This window comes from Heliconius melpomene, chromosome 10, assembly GCF_056956725.1.
Source record: "Heliconius melpomene rosina isolate 202511_hmr_F chromosome 10, ASM5695672v1, whole genome shotgun sequence".
Lineage (NCBI taxonomy): Eukaryota > Metazoa > Arthropoda > Insecta > Lepidoptera > Nymphalidae > Heliconius > Heliconius melpomene.
This window is the reverse complement of record NC_140398.1, coordinates 14779542-14796669: the sequence shown is the minus strand read 5'-3', so window position 1 is coordinate 14796669 and position 17128 is coordinate 14779542. Positions and strand designations below refer to the sequence as shown.

The window sequence follows — 17128 nt, the reverse complement described above, 5'->3', positions numbered from 1 at the left end:
AATTTATTAAAGATTTTTTATCTGTCATGTAAATTATGTAATAATTAAGCGTCAAATTTAAATAAAAAAATATCTAATTTTGCAACGATTAAAAAAAAATGCCAAATTGATACCATTGGAAAATAAACTTTTGTACCATATTCCAATGACGCAACTACTAACAATAAATATTTCTCGATTTTTGTTGAATCTTTTTTATTTAGGAGATACCATTATCATTTCCATATCAGAACGATTTTCAAGGTATTATAGACTTGTTATCCAGTAGATTATTATTTATATTACAAATATTAAGACGCGTGGTTGCTTACGAATGTATAATAAACATATAAATGAAATGGCACGTGGCTACTATTAGTATTGGAAATTTAAATATTTAAAATTAAAACTTGTTAAAAGAAATCAAAACAAGAATAATATTATAAAATGGAGGATTCAGGGCTGGACTCGCGTCTGGATTGACTGGTCTATTATTTTTAATGTTAAAATTATAGTAGAAACATTTTAATTATTTAGATTAAAGTATATTAATCTATATTCTAATTCGGAATTCTGTAATTTTAGTCATTTCGGTGAGGCCATGGACAACACCTCCATATAATTTTATAGATCATCATGCCTTTGTCAACACGAATAATATTAATTTTCTTACCTTAACTTCTCAAATTAACCGTAATTAATAAAACGAAAAACGAAAACTGTATCGTGATTATATATGACTAATAACGAATTATTCGATATTCTATGCATAAATTAATGAATATTTGTGACAATATAATAAGATTTTCTATACGAATATTCTTGAATTTTAACATGTTTAAATTAATTTTGCTTGCGTTTAATTAATTTTATGCTATTTCTATTCAATTTATTGATCAAAGATTGATCTAATTCAATAATAACATTTTAAACATTAAATTTTCCCCTGATGACAATTATTAAAAACCAATGGGCTTAATTGTTTAATTATAACTGACTCTACATTCGATGATTGTTCGGTCGTTTTTACTAAAAAAAACGACTACTACTAAAAACTACTATTTAAAATTCTCATTTCCGTGGTCTTCTTAGATAAGACACAGCAATTGATATCTGAATTTCCTTACCCAACACGCAAAAAGCGTGGGAGGTGAATATCATTAGGTTTCTCTGTCTATTTTGTTTTCTATCTCTTTGAAAAAACAGCTTCACGCTTTTTCCCGCGTAGCAGATTAAGCTGAGAGAAACTAGTGTCTAGATACTCCATTATACATCGTATATATGCTGTATATCTATATTATAAGTATCAGTTGTCAAAATAAGTAAATAGAACTAAGAGCTGAAGGGTTAAAATCTTAACAGGTTAGTGAATGTTAGTCGACAAGTACATGTATTGTTTGGCTTAGAATTAGTCCGTCTGCGCTGGCCAGGTGAAAGTTTTGGGGTCTGTAAGGGGATTAGTGGGCGAGCTTAGACGATAGCCAGCCATACGTCACCGGTCCTCACCTCCTGTTTTGATTAGTTAATATAACATGAAATTTATTAAATAAAATTAACTAATAACTTTTAAATATATTTAAAAATAGCAATTGTTAATTTTTTAATATATTACTTAAATGGATGGATTTTCATTAACATTTTAATGTTGAAATAATTAAATCAAAATATTTCCTTCAGTATATCTATTTATCATTAATTTTGTAGACGTAATTTTCATACTTTCATATAAATTACCTAATACCAGATATTAAATCTAATGTCAAAGCATTCACACACTAACCGAAGCAGTTAATAAGCTACTTCCAATTCATTATACGCTTCTTACAGGTTAAATGGCTGTTATCTTAAGATAAATAGGCATGTTTTGAACTTCTATGTATCTATGTTTAATTCCATAGTGATAGGAGTATTTATAAAAATGAGTTTTGAATTAAACACAAACCTGCTTTATAATATACTAGCGGACCCGGACGCGGCTACGCCTGCTTGAAATCTAAGAATATAATTTCTATAGAAATATAATTTCAATCTAGATGAAATGCTAAAAGTGACTATTATATTTATTTTCATAAGGATGAATATCAAAATGACGTGGTAACGAACGCGGTTGCGTAGCGACGACGGTTGTTAATAACATGGCAGGATAAATTGCATGTCAAATTAGAAAATATTTTAATTTATTAGTACATATGTGTAATGTAATGTTATATAGCCTATAGCACTTCTGAAGAATGCAGCTTTCATACAAAACAAAAACAAAGTAAATCGGACCAGTAGATCCAGAGATCTTAGCGTTCAAACAAACAAACAAACAAACAAACAAACAAACAAACAAACAAACAAACAAACAAACAAACTCTTCCGCTTTATTATATTACTAGCGGACCCGGACGCGGCTACGCCTGCTTCAACTATAAGAATATTTATTAAATATATTCATTAAATTATTTTCAATTTTCAATAGAATTAGTAAGAAAATATAAGCTTAAACAATCAAAAAGGATAATAAGTAGATACACATTATTAGAAAAAATTATCTGAGTTATTAAAATTAACCAACAAAAGGATTAAAAGTAACTAAAGGATAGATATTCTTAATATTAGAAAAAGTACCTAAAGTTTTCCGTGCGTGCGTACATAGATATCGACTCTACGAAATAACTAAACATTTCTCTCTATTAAGCAGGATAATTTTAGCGGGCAATATCAAATAAAATAAGAAGAGAACCAAAGTGTAGCTTAAATTAATTATAAACAGCAAATAATTACATAAACATTTACAATAGTTCGAAAATGTATGAAAATTTATAAAACCGTCAATGTCATCTGCCTGTTCGCGTCGGTCATACTGTGCCGCCCGTAGGCTAGGTCATTTGGAATCAGTGACATCTCCTTAATTATTTATTAGAATGTTATACAGTAAACTATAATTTCCATCAAGATGAAATGCTAAAAGTGACTCTTATATTTATTTTCATAAGGATGAATATCAAAATGTCGCGGTAACGGTTGCGTAGCGACGCGACGGTTGTTATTAACATGGCAGAATAAATTGCATGTCAAATTAGAAAGTATTTTAAAATATATTAGTATATATGTGTAATGTAATGTTATATAGCCTATAGCACTTCTGAAGAATGCAGCTTTCATACAAAACAAAAACAATGAAAATCGGACCAGTAGATCCAGAGATCTTAGCGTTCAAACAAACAAACAAACAAACAAACAAACAAACAAACAAACTCTTCCGCTTTATTATATTGGTATAGATAGTATAGATATAAATATTTATTTACAGATTGGTGATAATTTTCACGACTGGTCTCTACATCATAATGGAATATGTATGATATAGAGGCCATACATATTCCATTATGATATACATATTCCATAGAGGAAGCGTGTGAATAAAAACGTGACAGGTTGTCTATTTGATTTCCACTTGAGGAAATGTAAAATTTTATATTTTAATTTCTTCGCTCTGGTGAAAAGGTATCGTTGACATCCGCCTCCATTCGGAGGAAAGTGGTTAGCGGAGTGTGTTAACAGTAGGCTCCCTCTGCCCATCCTGCTAGGAAACGTCTGCCTGTGAAGCTGAAAAATCCTTTACAATATAGTATATAAGACCATAATTTTCATCAACATAAATCCTGGACTGGACACACTTGTTCCACTCGTGCTCGTGCACAATCAGCACGTAAAACATTCGGTACGAGCACGCGATTATCTTGTATTTGCTAGGTTTCAGGTTTAGGTAGCGCTAAGTAGATCACCACTCACGAATGGGCCGCACGCGAATCCTATTGAGCCAGTCAGTCATTCCAGTCATACAAACATATCTATTTTTTTAATCTCGTTTACGTTGTGAGTGGAAATATTGTTGGGTATTATTTATAGCAATTGTTAATTGTGTTGAGGGCATTTGATTAGGTGGAACGATGATTGTGAACTTTTTAGTCTGGCAGTTTGTGAATATACATTTTGATTGAGGAAATGCCTGTATTTAGTTATTTTTGTTTAACTGCAATTCAGCATGCAGCGGGGTAGAGGTAGCCTAGTGTTAAGACACTCATCTCCCCACTTTCCATCGAATTCTGGAGGTGTCTCATGATGAGTGGCAGGAATCAATGCCACCTATAACCTCGAAACCAGAACGAAGAAATGAAGATATATTGAAATAAATTAAATATTTTAATATATTTTCTTCGAGTACGAATCGAACCCACAACCTGTCGCGTTTACGCTTATATTATTGTGCTTCAATTGGCCTCAATGTATTTATTTATATTTTTATGTTAGAAAAAGACTACGCGATATTTACTTTATAATAAGTTGACAATAAAGGACGAGATATTCTTACAATTTTTTTCTTTTCCCTACATAGCGTGATAATAAAACCTAAACCTAAGTGCCATGACACTCCGTTATTTAAAGAAACTTACCATAGATATTATCAGAAGATTATAATACAAGTTTGTGTGATGTAAAGAAACGGCTTCTTAAGAATACGATTTCGCAATGCCGCTAATTGCTATCCATATTATAGTTCTATTACAGTAATCACTATGGTAATAGACGTATTTTAAAAGAAATTCCTTACTGATTACCTTGTTACTAAACAAAGATTATGCATGTAATTAGAAGAATACAAGTTATAATTTGTTGTTTTGCCCTTATGGCACAGTGGTTAAAATTATAGTGGGTTTGAAGGAGTGCTATAATTATTTTACATTATTTTGTAATAAATATGCTATTTTTTTTAATATTCTTAACGCATCTTCAGTATATCTCGAGGTAGAGAGAAAAGAGAGAGAAAGGAATAAATGAGATGCTTCTAGATTTAACTGTTTTCTTTTCCATGTTTTTGTAACACCAAGTGTGATGGTCACTTCAGACATTTAGGAAGAAATGTCTTAAAATAAGGTGGAAAACGGTGAAATCGGTGTCTTAACTTTCTCTCCGCCTACTCTGCTAAAAAGTGCATTTCAACCTTAATATAAAATATAAATTAAACCCAACATAAATTAGACAAAACTATTAACTGATTACCTACTCGTATAATAATATAATCTATAATACTCCACTTGAAAGTAGATAAGATCTTTAATAATTTTAATATCATTTATATCTATTATTATCTTTAAGTAATCCAAAAGGCACTTCATTTATAGGAAAATCTCGATTTTTAGATTATAATATAATTGTTAGAATAATGTTACATGTTGGTACATTAAGTATGATAATAACATTAAAACTTCTGTGAGACGAGATCTGTAATGGGTTCTATTCTCACTCGAGGGAATTAAATATTCAATATTCTCATTTCTTGTTATCATATGTCGGCCAAGCGCGGTGATGAGTTCCGCCACTCAAGACGCAATGCCTCTGGAATTCGGCGAAAAGTGGAAAGCCGAGTGTCTTAACACTATGCTCCCTCTGCCTACCCTACCCTAGTGTTAAAACACTCTGTTCCCAACTAATAATTACAAGCAGAAATAATAGTTACGGAATAAATTTATAGTTTTGATTAATTATTTTTGTCACAGCATTTTTTCGAACGAAATTAAGTTTTTAATTCCTTCCAGTAGTTTTTGATGATATATAGCCTAGACTATATTAATGTATGTAAACTTCACCACATTGTCAGAAAACAGTTATTTTAATTAATCGTGAAATATTATATTATATTTATATTACATGTTAATATATTCGGACATTTATTTATTTATTTATTTATTTATTTATTTATTTATTTATTTATTTATTTATACGGATCTCCAACTGTCGTACATATTGGTTTACATTACATACATTCATAGGATATACTAATACTATTATGTACAACTGATTATAGGAGAACACATCATTCATCATCAATAATAACAATGATTAATTTACACTATAGAAAAAAAATAATAATTAAATAACAAAAATAAATATTAACGATTTATTAATTAATACAAGTAATAAATTATACGTTCTTTATTATAAATAAAAAATAAATTAAAAAAAACTATTTTAAAAGCTTTTAAATCTGTCGTCTCATCAGTGTACTAAGTAAACTTAATACCTAAGTTTAAGGTTCAAATTCACACTACTTGCACGGCGTTTGACATCAAATCCTTTGTTAACTGAACTCCTCTCCCTCCTTTTCTTCCCCCCTTCCTAAGCTAAGCCTAACGTCTCTCTCATACAATCTAATTGCTGTTTTATGTTACCTAATGAACATCGCACTCAGCTTGGCAATTTACTGTACAAGTTCTTCAAATGATTAACGTTCTAGTTAGAGGTGTCTTATCTACTTCGTTGTAAGGTTTAAGCTGTATACGATAGGATTGAGTCATTTTTGTTTAAATATTGCTTGTTTTATAAATATTATGTAATTCTTTTTAAATTTAGTCTTTGTTAGCTAAAATATGGCAGCTAGTAATACAAATGATATTAGAAAATAATTGTAATTGAAAATAATTGTATACAAATGATATTAGAAAAATTCAAGCAAACAAAATCGTAAACTATTATAACATTAGTATATATATCTACATGTTAAATAGAATTGCAAAACATAAAAATTAACCGTGGGAACTATCGAAGCCAGAATATACACATTTAAATTAGAAAATACTATATTTACAACCGAACACATCAGTGGAGGTGATGAATGTTGAAATATACGAGTGTTAAAGCTTAAGATATAAGATAGAATATCCAATTTTTCATTTTGGCCGCAACGTCTTCTCTAATCTGTATAACTTATAAGGCTTAGCTATTAATATAAACGCGAGCCACTATTCTGAGATAATATTTTATGTTAATTCGCTAAACATGTTAAATGATATCTAATTAATGCTAGATTTGTTGCGTAAGCGCAAAAAAGTTACGACATCTTCGATATTTTGTTCATATTTCTATGTAAAAAACACTTTTTACAAAAAACAATAATAATCATCTGTTATTAAAAGTATTATTATAATTTAATAAAGTAAACTTCGAAATTTAATAGTCTATTTCACAGCTATACCAGATATTAATAAATTCCACACCAAAGCCAGGGCTTTAACTGACCAGCAGACCCGCAGTAGGAATCCCAACCAAATCTCAAGTAATCCACGCGCAATATCAGACCATAGGTGCTAACCTGGAGCCACCCTCGAAATCTCACCGACTAAACAACTTGCCGACTAAAACTATTGAAAGTTACTTTACGCGATTACCGCGGATGGAAATTTTAGTCTATTTTAAAGGTTTACAACTTTCCCGGTAAGCGCGAGTAGTTAAAAGATTATTTGTGTTGCCAAATTTATAATTTTCTAAAGCCTGTCTTTAGTAAGCCTCGGATAGTGTTATGTAAATACTGCTCTTCCAGAACCCATTGTTTTCTATATATACGGTAAATCAATTGTTTATATCGCCGTTAGGTCTGTATTATTTTTGTTAATTGTCTTAAATTCAGATAATAAGATTTCTGTTTGTTCTGCCTTAGCTACTGAAGCATGAAAGGGGTAGCTAATAAAAAAGTATAAAAGAGTTTGAAATTGTATTAAAACACTTAAACGTATCTGAGTAAAAATGAGCAACGAGGCAAAAACTATTTAATATCGCGTTAAAGGAGCGCCTTACAAAGACGGACGGTAAAAGCACGGGCACAAAGCAATCTCGAGACGGCCGCGCCGACGTAGAGCAAGGATTAATTATTATTTTAACATTTCACTCGGTTTTTTGCTGCGCTTATGAACAAGTCAAAAGCATTGCTTTTTCGCTTGAAAAGTTGCTAAATAATTAAGACGGCTTCTTAACGACAACGTTTCGACGTCTACCATTAAGTTCCTGATTTTTCAAGCAGGCACTTTAGGAGGAAGTTTTCCATCAGTGTTATTTTTTATCGAATGACTTAAATTTATGTCCATAAAATGTTAGTACCAATAAGTGACGGCCTTTATAAATTTAAAGGCAAGGCGTTTATACATTTATAACATCTAAAATCTTTATTCTTTTTTTATAGGAAAAAGTTATATGGACCATTATTTTACACTGAATACAAATAAAGTAAAGTAATAAAAATTCAAAACATTTATTTTACTACTACTTAACTAACATAATGCATATTGTTTCAGGTAAAACCCTACCGGTACACTGCGTAGTTGAAGCTGTAGCATCCTTGGAAGAGGGTGCATGGAGAAGACGTGCAGTTGTAGAAACTGACAGCTATGTCATTATACCAGCAGCTACTGCTTTCCACGAGCTCGTACCAGCCGCTATGATGAGATTGGGCTATCCTCATGAATTAGCAGCTTCTGCGAAAGGTAGACATTAAGACATTTAAAGTGATATATTTGCTAAATTATGCTAAAATTAAATAAGCTTGTTTAAACAAAACTAGCTTTGGACAGTTGGGTATTAAAAATATTGTATATTCTTTTAATAAATGTAAAAATTTAAATTTACTCAAAATTAATGGTATTCATTTCCATCTTATTCTGATTAAAACTATAAAAATAGAAACTTTTATGTGAATTTTCAAAAAATAGTTATAAATTTATCTAAATATACATTAATGTCAAATCTGCATATACATACAACTCTGTATCAATTATTAAAATAAAAAAAAAACATAAAAGATTTTGTTTTACAACATATTTTTTGTTATAGGTTCAGTGGTAATCAACAACTGGAAGCCGTTATCCTTCGAACGTATATCAGATGGGCCATTGGCGACAGTGGGGGAAGTGTTGGGTGAACTTACTACTGTAGCCACACTTAGAATCCAGCTGTTAAGACCAAGGCTCACGCCTTTGCAAGATATAAAAGACAAGCTGCTGAGGCTTTTGCTAGTTCAGAGTAGGCCTTTGTTAATGTCTACTGGATGTCCCTTGGATGAGGTAAATAAAAGTTTCATATATTTCAGAACTGAATAAATCTGAATTAAAATTTAATCACACGCCCATCAACACGCAGTATCTCTATTTATACGATAAACGAAAAATAAAATGTTATGCCAGTACTGCACTGTACTGCTTATCCTTACTTACCAGGGTACCTTATCAGGGTTGCCAGGGTACCTCCTACCACAGCAATATCCTACCCTACTGTCCTATAACAGATATTTAACTGTGTTAATAATGAAATAATCTTTTTTAATAATTAGTAAAAAAATCATAATGAAACTCATATAAAAAAATAAATAAAACAAAGAGAATAGTGCGAAGTTGTAGCATTAAAACCGAATTCCTAACGACAAAGCATATACGGTACACTGAGCTGAGCCAGATTCCCACTGTCCCGGCAATGTTGCGTTCTTTAATACCTGATTGTAACCCCGACCCCGAACAATACACTTCTACCCTACCCCCCCTTATTACCGGGAACTCATTGTTTTCAATATTTAAGCTCCTGAATAGCTGTATGCTCGCAATTGAAATATTTGATATGGCTATAGGATTACTAGCATTAATGGACGTTTCAACATAATTTTAAACATCATTTGGATATTGTATAAATTAGTTACTAATTTGAGTGTTGATTTTGTTTCATTATTATTTATGTATATATAAATATTCTTGTTTTTAGTGAATTTCTTATATATTAATTAAAAAACGCAAATTGTAATTATAAATTAATCGATGTATTGAATTGATCGAAACTGAAAGAAAGGTATCAATGTCTCGATGTCAATTAAAAAATATTTCAACAAATTAAAATTTCTTCTACTGTTATTGTCACATATTTCCAGCAGCTTAATAGGCAAAGAAAATATAGTAAAATATTATTCCTTCTTTCATCTCCATTAGCTTAGAGATTTTGTATTTAAGGTCAGGTAGGACTCCGACGTCGCATTGTACTTATTGATATTTACACGTTCTTTATACTTTTAATACTCTTATATGCGCCTTATATTTAATAAGAAAATGTTTATATATAAATTTCCATTAAGCCCAACATCTCGTAAGCTTCATCTCGACTTTTAAGTATTTCTCAAAACATCACATAAACGTGCTCATCAGGTCGGATTTGAAGAACTCGCGATGTAGACAGATTATCAAACTCCACTAAGTAGACGTACAATTTCGGAGGTCTTTATAATTTGCGAGGTTACATCTAAGTCCCTGCTAATAAGGATCATCAAACGAGAGAAGAATTAAGGAAGCATTTGTTTTGATGTTTGGTTATTTCTCGGCTCGTTGCGAAATGTTGTTGATAGGAATTTACATTTTGTTCAATAGATTATTGTTGCGCTAATTGGTGTTTTGACGAGTATTTATATGAACTATTTAGTGGCGTAATTATAGTAGGTAGTTTGTACTAATTTGGGCCAGGTTAAAGATAAATTAAATTAATTTTGGCTGCAAATATTTTTAATTTTTATAAAGTTTCTCGTAATACTAAATTAGTATTTAAAGAAATATAAATCTAATGAAAAAATTAGACCTATTGATAGTAAATTACCATAAAATAAAAAAAAATCTGTATTAAAAAGGTTATTTTCAAAAAATTATCTTCAATGTTTGTGTATCAATAGCATAAGAAAGAGCAATTTGTCGACGTGACGAGCTCCAGCCTCATACGCGGGATTTTCATACATAATAAATTTAATTGAATCTCAGACTCATCCGCGCTCCAGAGCCTTATTATATTCTCTAAATATCCACCTTGTTGGAGAGGGTTAGTGAGAAAACATATTAGGAGCGGAAGCGGAAAACCTTAATCATTTAAATACAACAATATGTATTAAGTTGTAATAAATGCGTAATATTTTTAAAAAAGATACTTAAAATATAGTATAAGTAATGTATCTTACATAATAAAAAAAAATAACATTACCTTTTAAGCCGTAATAATATTAAATTCGGTTAGAACGAAATTTCTAGAAGTTCATTTTCTATATTGTTCCTAGTATTTAGTTTTTAAAATCAATTCACGATGAGAAACGCGGTCCGAATCGCTTTCCCTTGTTATTGTACGTACCTACTTGCGTTTAAACGCGACATAGGTACAGTTGCCCTCGTCTTACTAACTTGAGACAGAACGAAAGAGGGTTAAAGGAGTTTTAGATGTACCAACGCTTTTGATCTTATTAATACCATTAAATAATTCTCTATAATCTTATTAAACGCGAGGTTAACGATCAATATTAGGCACACCGCGTTTTGGGTAAGCCCCTTCACAGCACTCGTGCCTACTTTCTAATATGCGTTGTCGTCTAAAATTTTTTTTTAGCTTTACGCTGTATCCCGCAAGTCTTCCATTCCTCATTATTCGCCAAACTCTGGTGGTGGCCCCAACCCACAACCAGTGGCGTTTGTGCCCTGTGCCACAACTGGCCTCGCGTTTTATTATATTCACATTTTGTTATAGTACAATTGGAAATGTATTAGTTGGAGCTTTAAACAGTGATGTATAAGTTCCATGTAAAGGTTAAAGATGAAAAGTTCTTTGTAAACGAGCAAAAGAGACTCCCGCGGGAGAAGATAATCAAATACTTCGAACGTCGAAGTTAGGTTAAATACAAGATGAACTCGTTTCTATGATATTATGGTAATTTATCACACTTCAACTTGCGCCACTTCGATTTTAATTCGGAACAAACTTTTAAGACATTTCCGGAATACTTCAGAGAAGGGTTATAGGGATGCCAATGAGATCACTTTTGAACCATAAACCTATTAGACTTAATTTTCCCCCTACATTTCTTAAACATCGCATCGCACATAATACAAATAAATAGTGATTATTTTATTTCGTCATAACATAAAGTAGCGTATGTAAACATGACATTACCGTCTGATAAGGCTAAGCCTATTGTTTTAATTTGTCCTTAAAATATACTTATATAGTACCTACATATATCTGCACACCGAGTTACGTACAGCCATCACACGTGACAGAGTTATCGCTCAGGCGCCAGTTCTCATAAATCTTACCTCAAGACAATATCTGAAAACAAATATGACCGCACTATTTAAAAACTCAAAATAAAGAAGCGGATTAAGGTATCACACGCGCTAGGCGCTAACGCCTCTGTTGACATCATTTATTAGAACCACTACACAGTATGTAATACTCGTACAGTTTTACTTGTTTTTGATTTGGCAATGGCACCTCCAGGTGACAGCTGTTTTGACGACATAATCACTGGCATTGTTCTATGTAATCTCTTGATACGAGAGGCTTGCATAACTGCTGTATAAACTAACCGCGATTCAATTTTAATCTGACAAGGCGTTTTGCGGCTGATTTATATATTAATTATTATTATAATACTCGTATGTTCATTTATTTCTTCAGGAATGTTTTTTTTTCCAAGTTAGCAATTAATAATTAATTAAGAGCAGTGGTGATACCGCTAAATTGTGTTCTTATATATGCTATAAATACTTTCTGGAAAAGCTGATGAAGTATTGGCGCAAATAAAATATTTCAGTCAGACATTCTCTATGATATAATCATAATTTCATTTTAAAGTTTTAAAAATTTCCTTACATAATTACAAAGCGCCGTTAGAACATGATGTGTTTGACAAGTAGAGTAGCCGTTTCTCATAGAAAAACTGTGGCAACGTTTTAGTACAACCACTTAGTCCATATTGGTACGCCGCGCCGGCGTTCTGTAAGTGTTGTGGGAGGATGCTAATTGCGAAGACGCCCTTCCCGCTCATTGTTTTAGAGCGAACCATGATTGAAGTTTCGGCGGAGAGATGCGCACTAACCAGCATGTAAACACCTTCTCCCGTAAGACCCGCTGCCGCGCGTGCATGACACATACATTAACAACCGACCTAATATTTTCATAATCTAATGGCGATGTTCTGTGAAACAATACTGAGTGTTTAGTCAAACAATTATCTCTGTATCTGTTACCGGTTAGACTGACCTCTTTAAAAACCGTCTAAAATTGTTTGCGTTTCTTCTTGTTTTATTTATATACACTTGTGTACTTAAAGTAATATTAAGTGAGTTTTGAAGGTTTTATTCATTGTTACAGGTGACGTTGGCACAGATTTGTCGCGGCCAAGATAGATCTTCTGGTCCTCATACTTTTCATGAATTATCCGAAGAAACTAGACGAAAATTTGAGTCATGGTGGAGTGCTCAAGTTTCTCCACGCCCTCCGCCATTCAGTCCTCGACGTTATCCATCGCCTAGTCCTAAAAATCGTTCCCCAACGTTGAATCCTTTACCTGAGCATCTTCATCCCGCTTTACAAACTGTCCAAAGTCAATATCCTACACAAAAAACAAGGATGAGGACGAGTTTTGATCCTGAATTGGAACTACCCAAACTCCAGCGTTGGTTTTCTGAAAACCAACATCCAAGCAGACAGCAAATTCAGCAATATGTACGAGAATTAAATAATTTAGAATCAAGAAGAGGACGGAAGCCATTAGATGTTAATAATGTTGTTTATTGGTTTAAGAATGCGAGGGCCGCTCAAAAACGCGCAGAACTACGCAATATTGGTGGACTTGGAGGCCATCTGGGCATGAATGGTTTTAATAGCAGAAGCCATAGTCCAAGTAATGGATCACTAATGGCAGGCAATGACAACTACAGTTCTCATGACCATAATTCTATAAAGAGTCCAATGCAACTAACAGGAAGTCCCAGATACCCGATGTCAGTAATGTCTGAAGATAATTTGTCTAACGCTGGATCTGATCTGGACGATGATGGCGGTGATATGAATACTGATGAAATGAGACCGGAAAGCCCAGATGCTCCACTTTCATTGATAACGAAAAGGGAGAAAATCAATGATGAAAGGGAAGAAAATACTAAAGAATCACCAAAACCACCAGACATAATAAAGGTAAAAAAAAACACTAAACACTTACTTTTTTAACATTTGAACACAATCTTTGCGTTGTTTGTAAATATTTTCATACAAATAAAACCATTTATTTCACAGGTACATGACATCAAACAAGAACCGAGGGATTTAAGTAAATCAGATCAAATGCTTTCACCTCAGCGATCTCCTACAAAGAATAGTGATAGTTCACATAACAATAATAATAATAACACTGAAGAAGAGAACGGAGCTGGAGATGACCCTGATATTGCATCAGATGAAGAAGTAGCTCAAGAACGTCATTACAGACCTTCTTCTCCTCATTTGGATCGCTTACCATTTCCTATGGTGCCAAATCATCCAATGTTCGGTCATGGAATCATGTACATGAGTCAATATATGAGTGGTTTTCCTGGAGTCGGAGGTGTCCCTGGAGAAGGTGCTAGTGGTCTCAACTTGGCCCTCGCTGGAGCTTCTGATGAACGTCGAAAAAGGAATCGTACATTCATTGACCCTGTTTCTGAAGTACCAGTTTTGGAACAGTGGTTCTCCATGAACACGCATCCTTCGCACAACTTGATACTAAAATATACGGAGGAGTTGAATAGAATGCCATACAGACAAAAATTTCCTCGACTTGAATCAAAAAATGTGCAATTTTGGTTTAAAAACCGTCGGGCGAAGTGCAAGAGATTAAAAATGTCTTTATACGAACCAACATCCCCGGGACACTACGTGCATCCTGGCCATCATGCTATGGTTGAAAGGAAATTGGTTTGAAGTCAACATGTTTAAATTAATATCGGAAACGAGATTCTCAACGTGTATTATTATTTGTGATTAGTTTGTGTTATAAAAAGCAAATTTTAATACGAAAGACTGAATATGAATCGTTATGGTGTACAGTGCCATGTTAGTGTTAATGTGGTGACGTACTTTAAAAGGCTATAATTATATTATTAATAGATATTATTAATTTACATCCCGTAAATGATTATTAAAACTTTTAAACGTAAGAATTAATTTCTACGTGTATAGGTACATACATTCATATATCTATCGCTTCGAATAGTGTCAAAGTAATATAGAAGAATCTCAAATGTACATTCGGTACTCCTGTTTTGTAATTAAGATATTTTTAAGATCTATTTATTAAATATTAAATTAGTTTTCATAGTTGCTGTAAATGTTAGCTAGCCTATAATGGAGATACCAAAGTTTCCATTGCTTTTTATATTATCTGTAAAATACTTAGATTGATAACACTTAATGTAAATCAAAATTAATTGAGTCATGTTATATCTGTAATTAAAATTGCACATTGTACGTTATATAAGAATGTAACAGTCTATATATAGCTCTTAGGGGCTCAAATTTCATATAGATTGTACGAACGTAGATGTTTTAATGATTATTGATATTAAAATACATATAAATATTACGCACATTCCTTCACATTTGTTAGGTAGTAAATACTCAATCCAAAGATTGGTATCCATATTATATTATATTATATAATAAAAGTAGGTTATTATCAATGTAACAATAGTGTTGTACGACGACTTGTTTTACTAAGCAATGCAAGAATAATAATGGCTTTTGTAAATATTTGCTTCAAAAAAGGAAAATATAATATAATAAAATATTTTATTTAAAACGTCTTAATAACTTTTACTGTTTTCTTTTGAAAAATTTACTAACCAATTTTTAAAAAAATATTTATCTGTAATTTAAAAAAAATCAATTTTTGTTTACATTTATTCCAAATAAAAAAATAATATTCTTGTAGCATCGCTTAGTATAACTGGTTTCTTTTTATATAAAGTTAAAACTGTTACAGTATTTACGCATTTATATTGTTTTATAGTTTTTAAACACATGTCTAGTGGTAACCGCTGTCGAATTGTTTTGTTATATCGATGTTATGCTTCTTTTGTAAAGCTGTGATGATATTTCCAAATAATGTAAATATTTTATTAATGTTAAATAAGGTTTTTATCTTAAATACGTCACTAGGCTCACAGGAACATAAGCATTTACTGCTTAGATATCGGGAATAATTAATTGGCTAAGTGTTTATTCCATTCAATTATATAAACGAAAATTTAATGATTATAGTAACTACGATATTGAATATGTCTTTTATTGTGCCCTCTTCCTTTAAAAATATTTGTACAATTCAAGGAGACACACAGAATTAACATTGCTTTGAACTTATTTTGTTATATAAAATTTATCTTAATTTCGTCACTTGACGGGTTTTATTCCCACTCGAGGGGTTCGATTCCCACTCGAGGGGTTCGAATCCCACTCGAGTAAATGAAATATTTAATACGTTTTATTTCTTCCCCTGGTAACGAGGCAATGCATGCATGCAATGTATTAATGGGAACGGAGTGTCTTAACACTAGGTCCTCAGGTTCCCTCTGACTACCCTGCTCTGTGTGGGATACAGCGTGAAGCCTAAAAAAATATTATTATCCATATCATGCTTTAGAATAATTATAATTGGGAAAAAATATATATTATATTCTAATAATAAATGATTAATAATATTATCTTCTTTAATATGCATACACCAATACACATTGCATAATTTAAGTTTATAGTTTACAAATATTTGTAGTCTGTCACATTATTATTTTTTTTGGTTGATAAAGCGCCAAATTAGTGTTATTAGCATTTCTTTATCTTAAATAGAATCTAAATGAAGACATGTTTAATTTACAATGCTATTTTTCATTATACAATTTAGGATTTATTTCATTGTTAGAAATCCATTTTACTTTTATTTTTCTCGAACTTGTGGTTAATGTTGTTAGCCCTTATGGCTTTTAGGGGAACACTGGGTGGGTAGATAAGAGGGTACTCTGTCCCTGAAAAATTTGCAAGTACTACGTGGCTGCTTGAGAGGATGCCGACGGCGCCAAGGGCACATCGCCCAACGTGAGGCACGAACTCACGACCCTGAAACTAAGAGTTACATTCTCTACCACCTGACCTAGGCGGGCAATTGTAATTGTCATTCATTCATTAAAACGTGTGAAAACGTGCAAATAATTAACGGCGTAGGCCTCAAACCCGCGCTTATTGGAAAGCAGCTCCAAGCATTACACCATCTGACCATTACACCATACGTTCTTATCAACTTACGTCAAACCTCCTAAACTTTTGTCACAATTTATTTATATTGTTACAATATACATAAAGTTTATTATTATATAATATATTATTGTAGTACCCATCGAAACAGCATGTGTCAATAGGTACCCACAGCGACGGAAGAGGCGTCGGGAACCCAAATCACCTGTCAAACTGCAAGTGTAATCGCCGCCGATATCTGTAGACGCATTGTCGCGACATC

The 17128-nt window shown here is 32.2% G+C and overlaps 1 protein-coding gene across 2 annotated transcripts in view; it reads left to right on the top strand.

The window, feature by feature from the left end:
* The window catches only part of dve (SATB1_N and homeodomain domain-containing protein dve), a 65902-nt gene extending 50004 nt beyond the window's left edge, over positions 1-15898 (top strand). The window contains exons 3-7 of one of the 2 annotated variants that reach the window (XM_085191339.1): positions 8094-8282; positions 8629-8858; positions 12958-13311; positions 13390-13782; positions 13882-15898. In XM_085191339.1, coding sequence (XP_085047465.1) covers positions 8094-8282; positions 8629-8858; positions 12958-13311; positions 13390-13782; positions 13882-14544 — 1829 coding nt within the window. In that variant the 3' untranslated portion in view covers positions 14545-15898. Of the gene's footprint in view, positions 1-8093; positions 8283-8628; positions 8859-12957; positions 13783-13881 lie in introns of both variants that reach the window. The other variant, XM_085191338.1, reaches the window with a different exon arrangement.
* The last annotated feature ends 1230 nt before the right edge of the window (positions 15899-17128 follow it).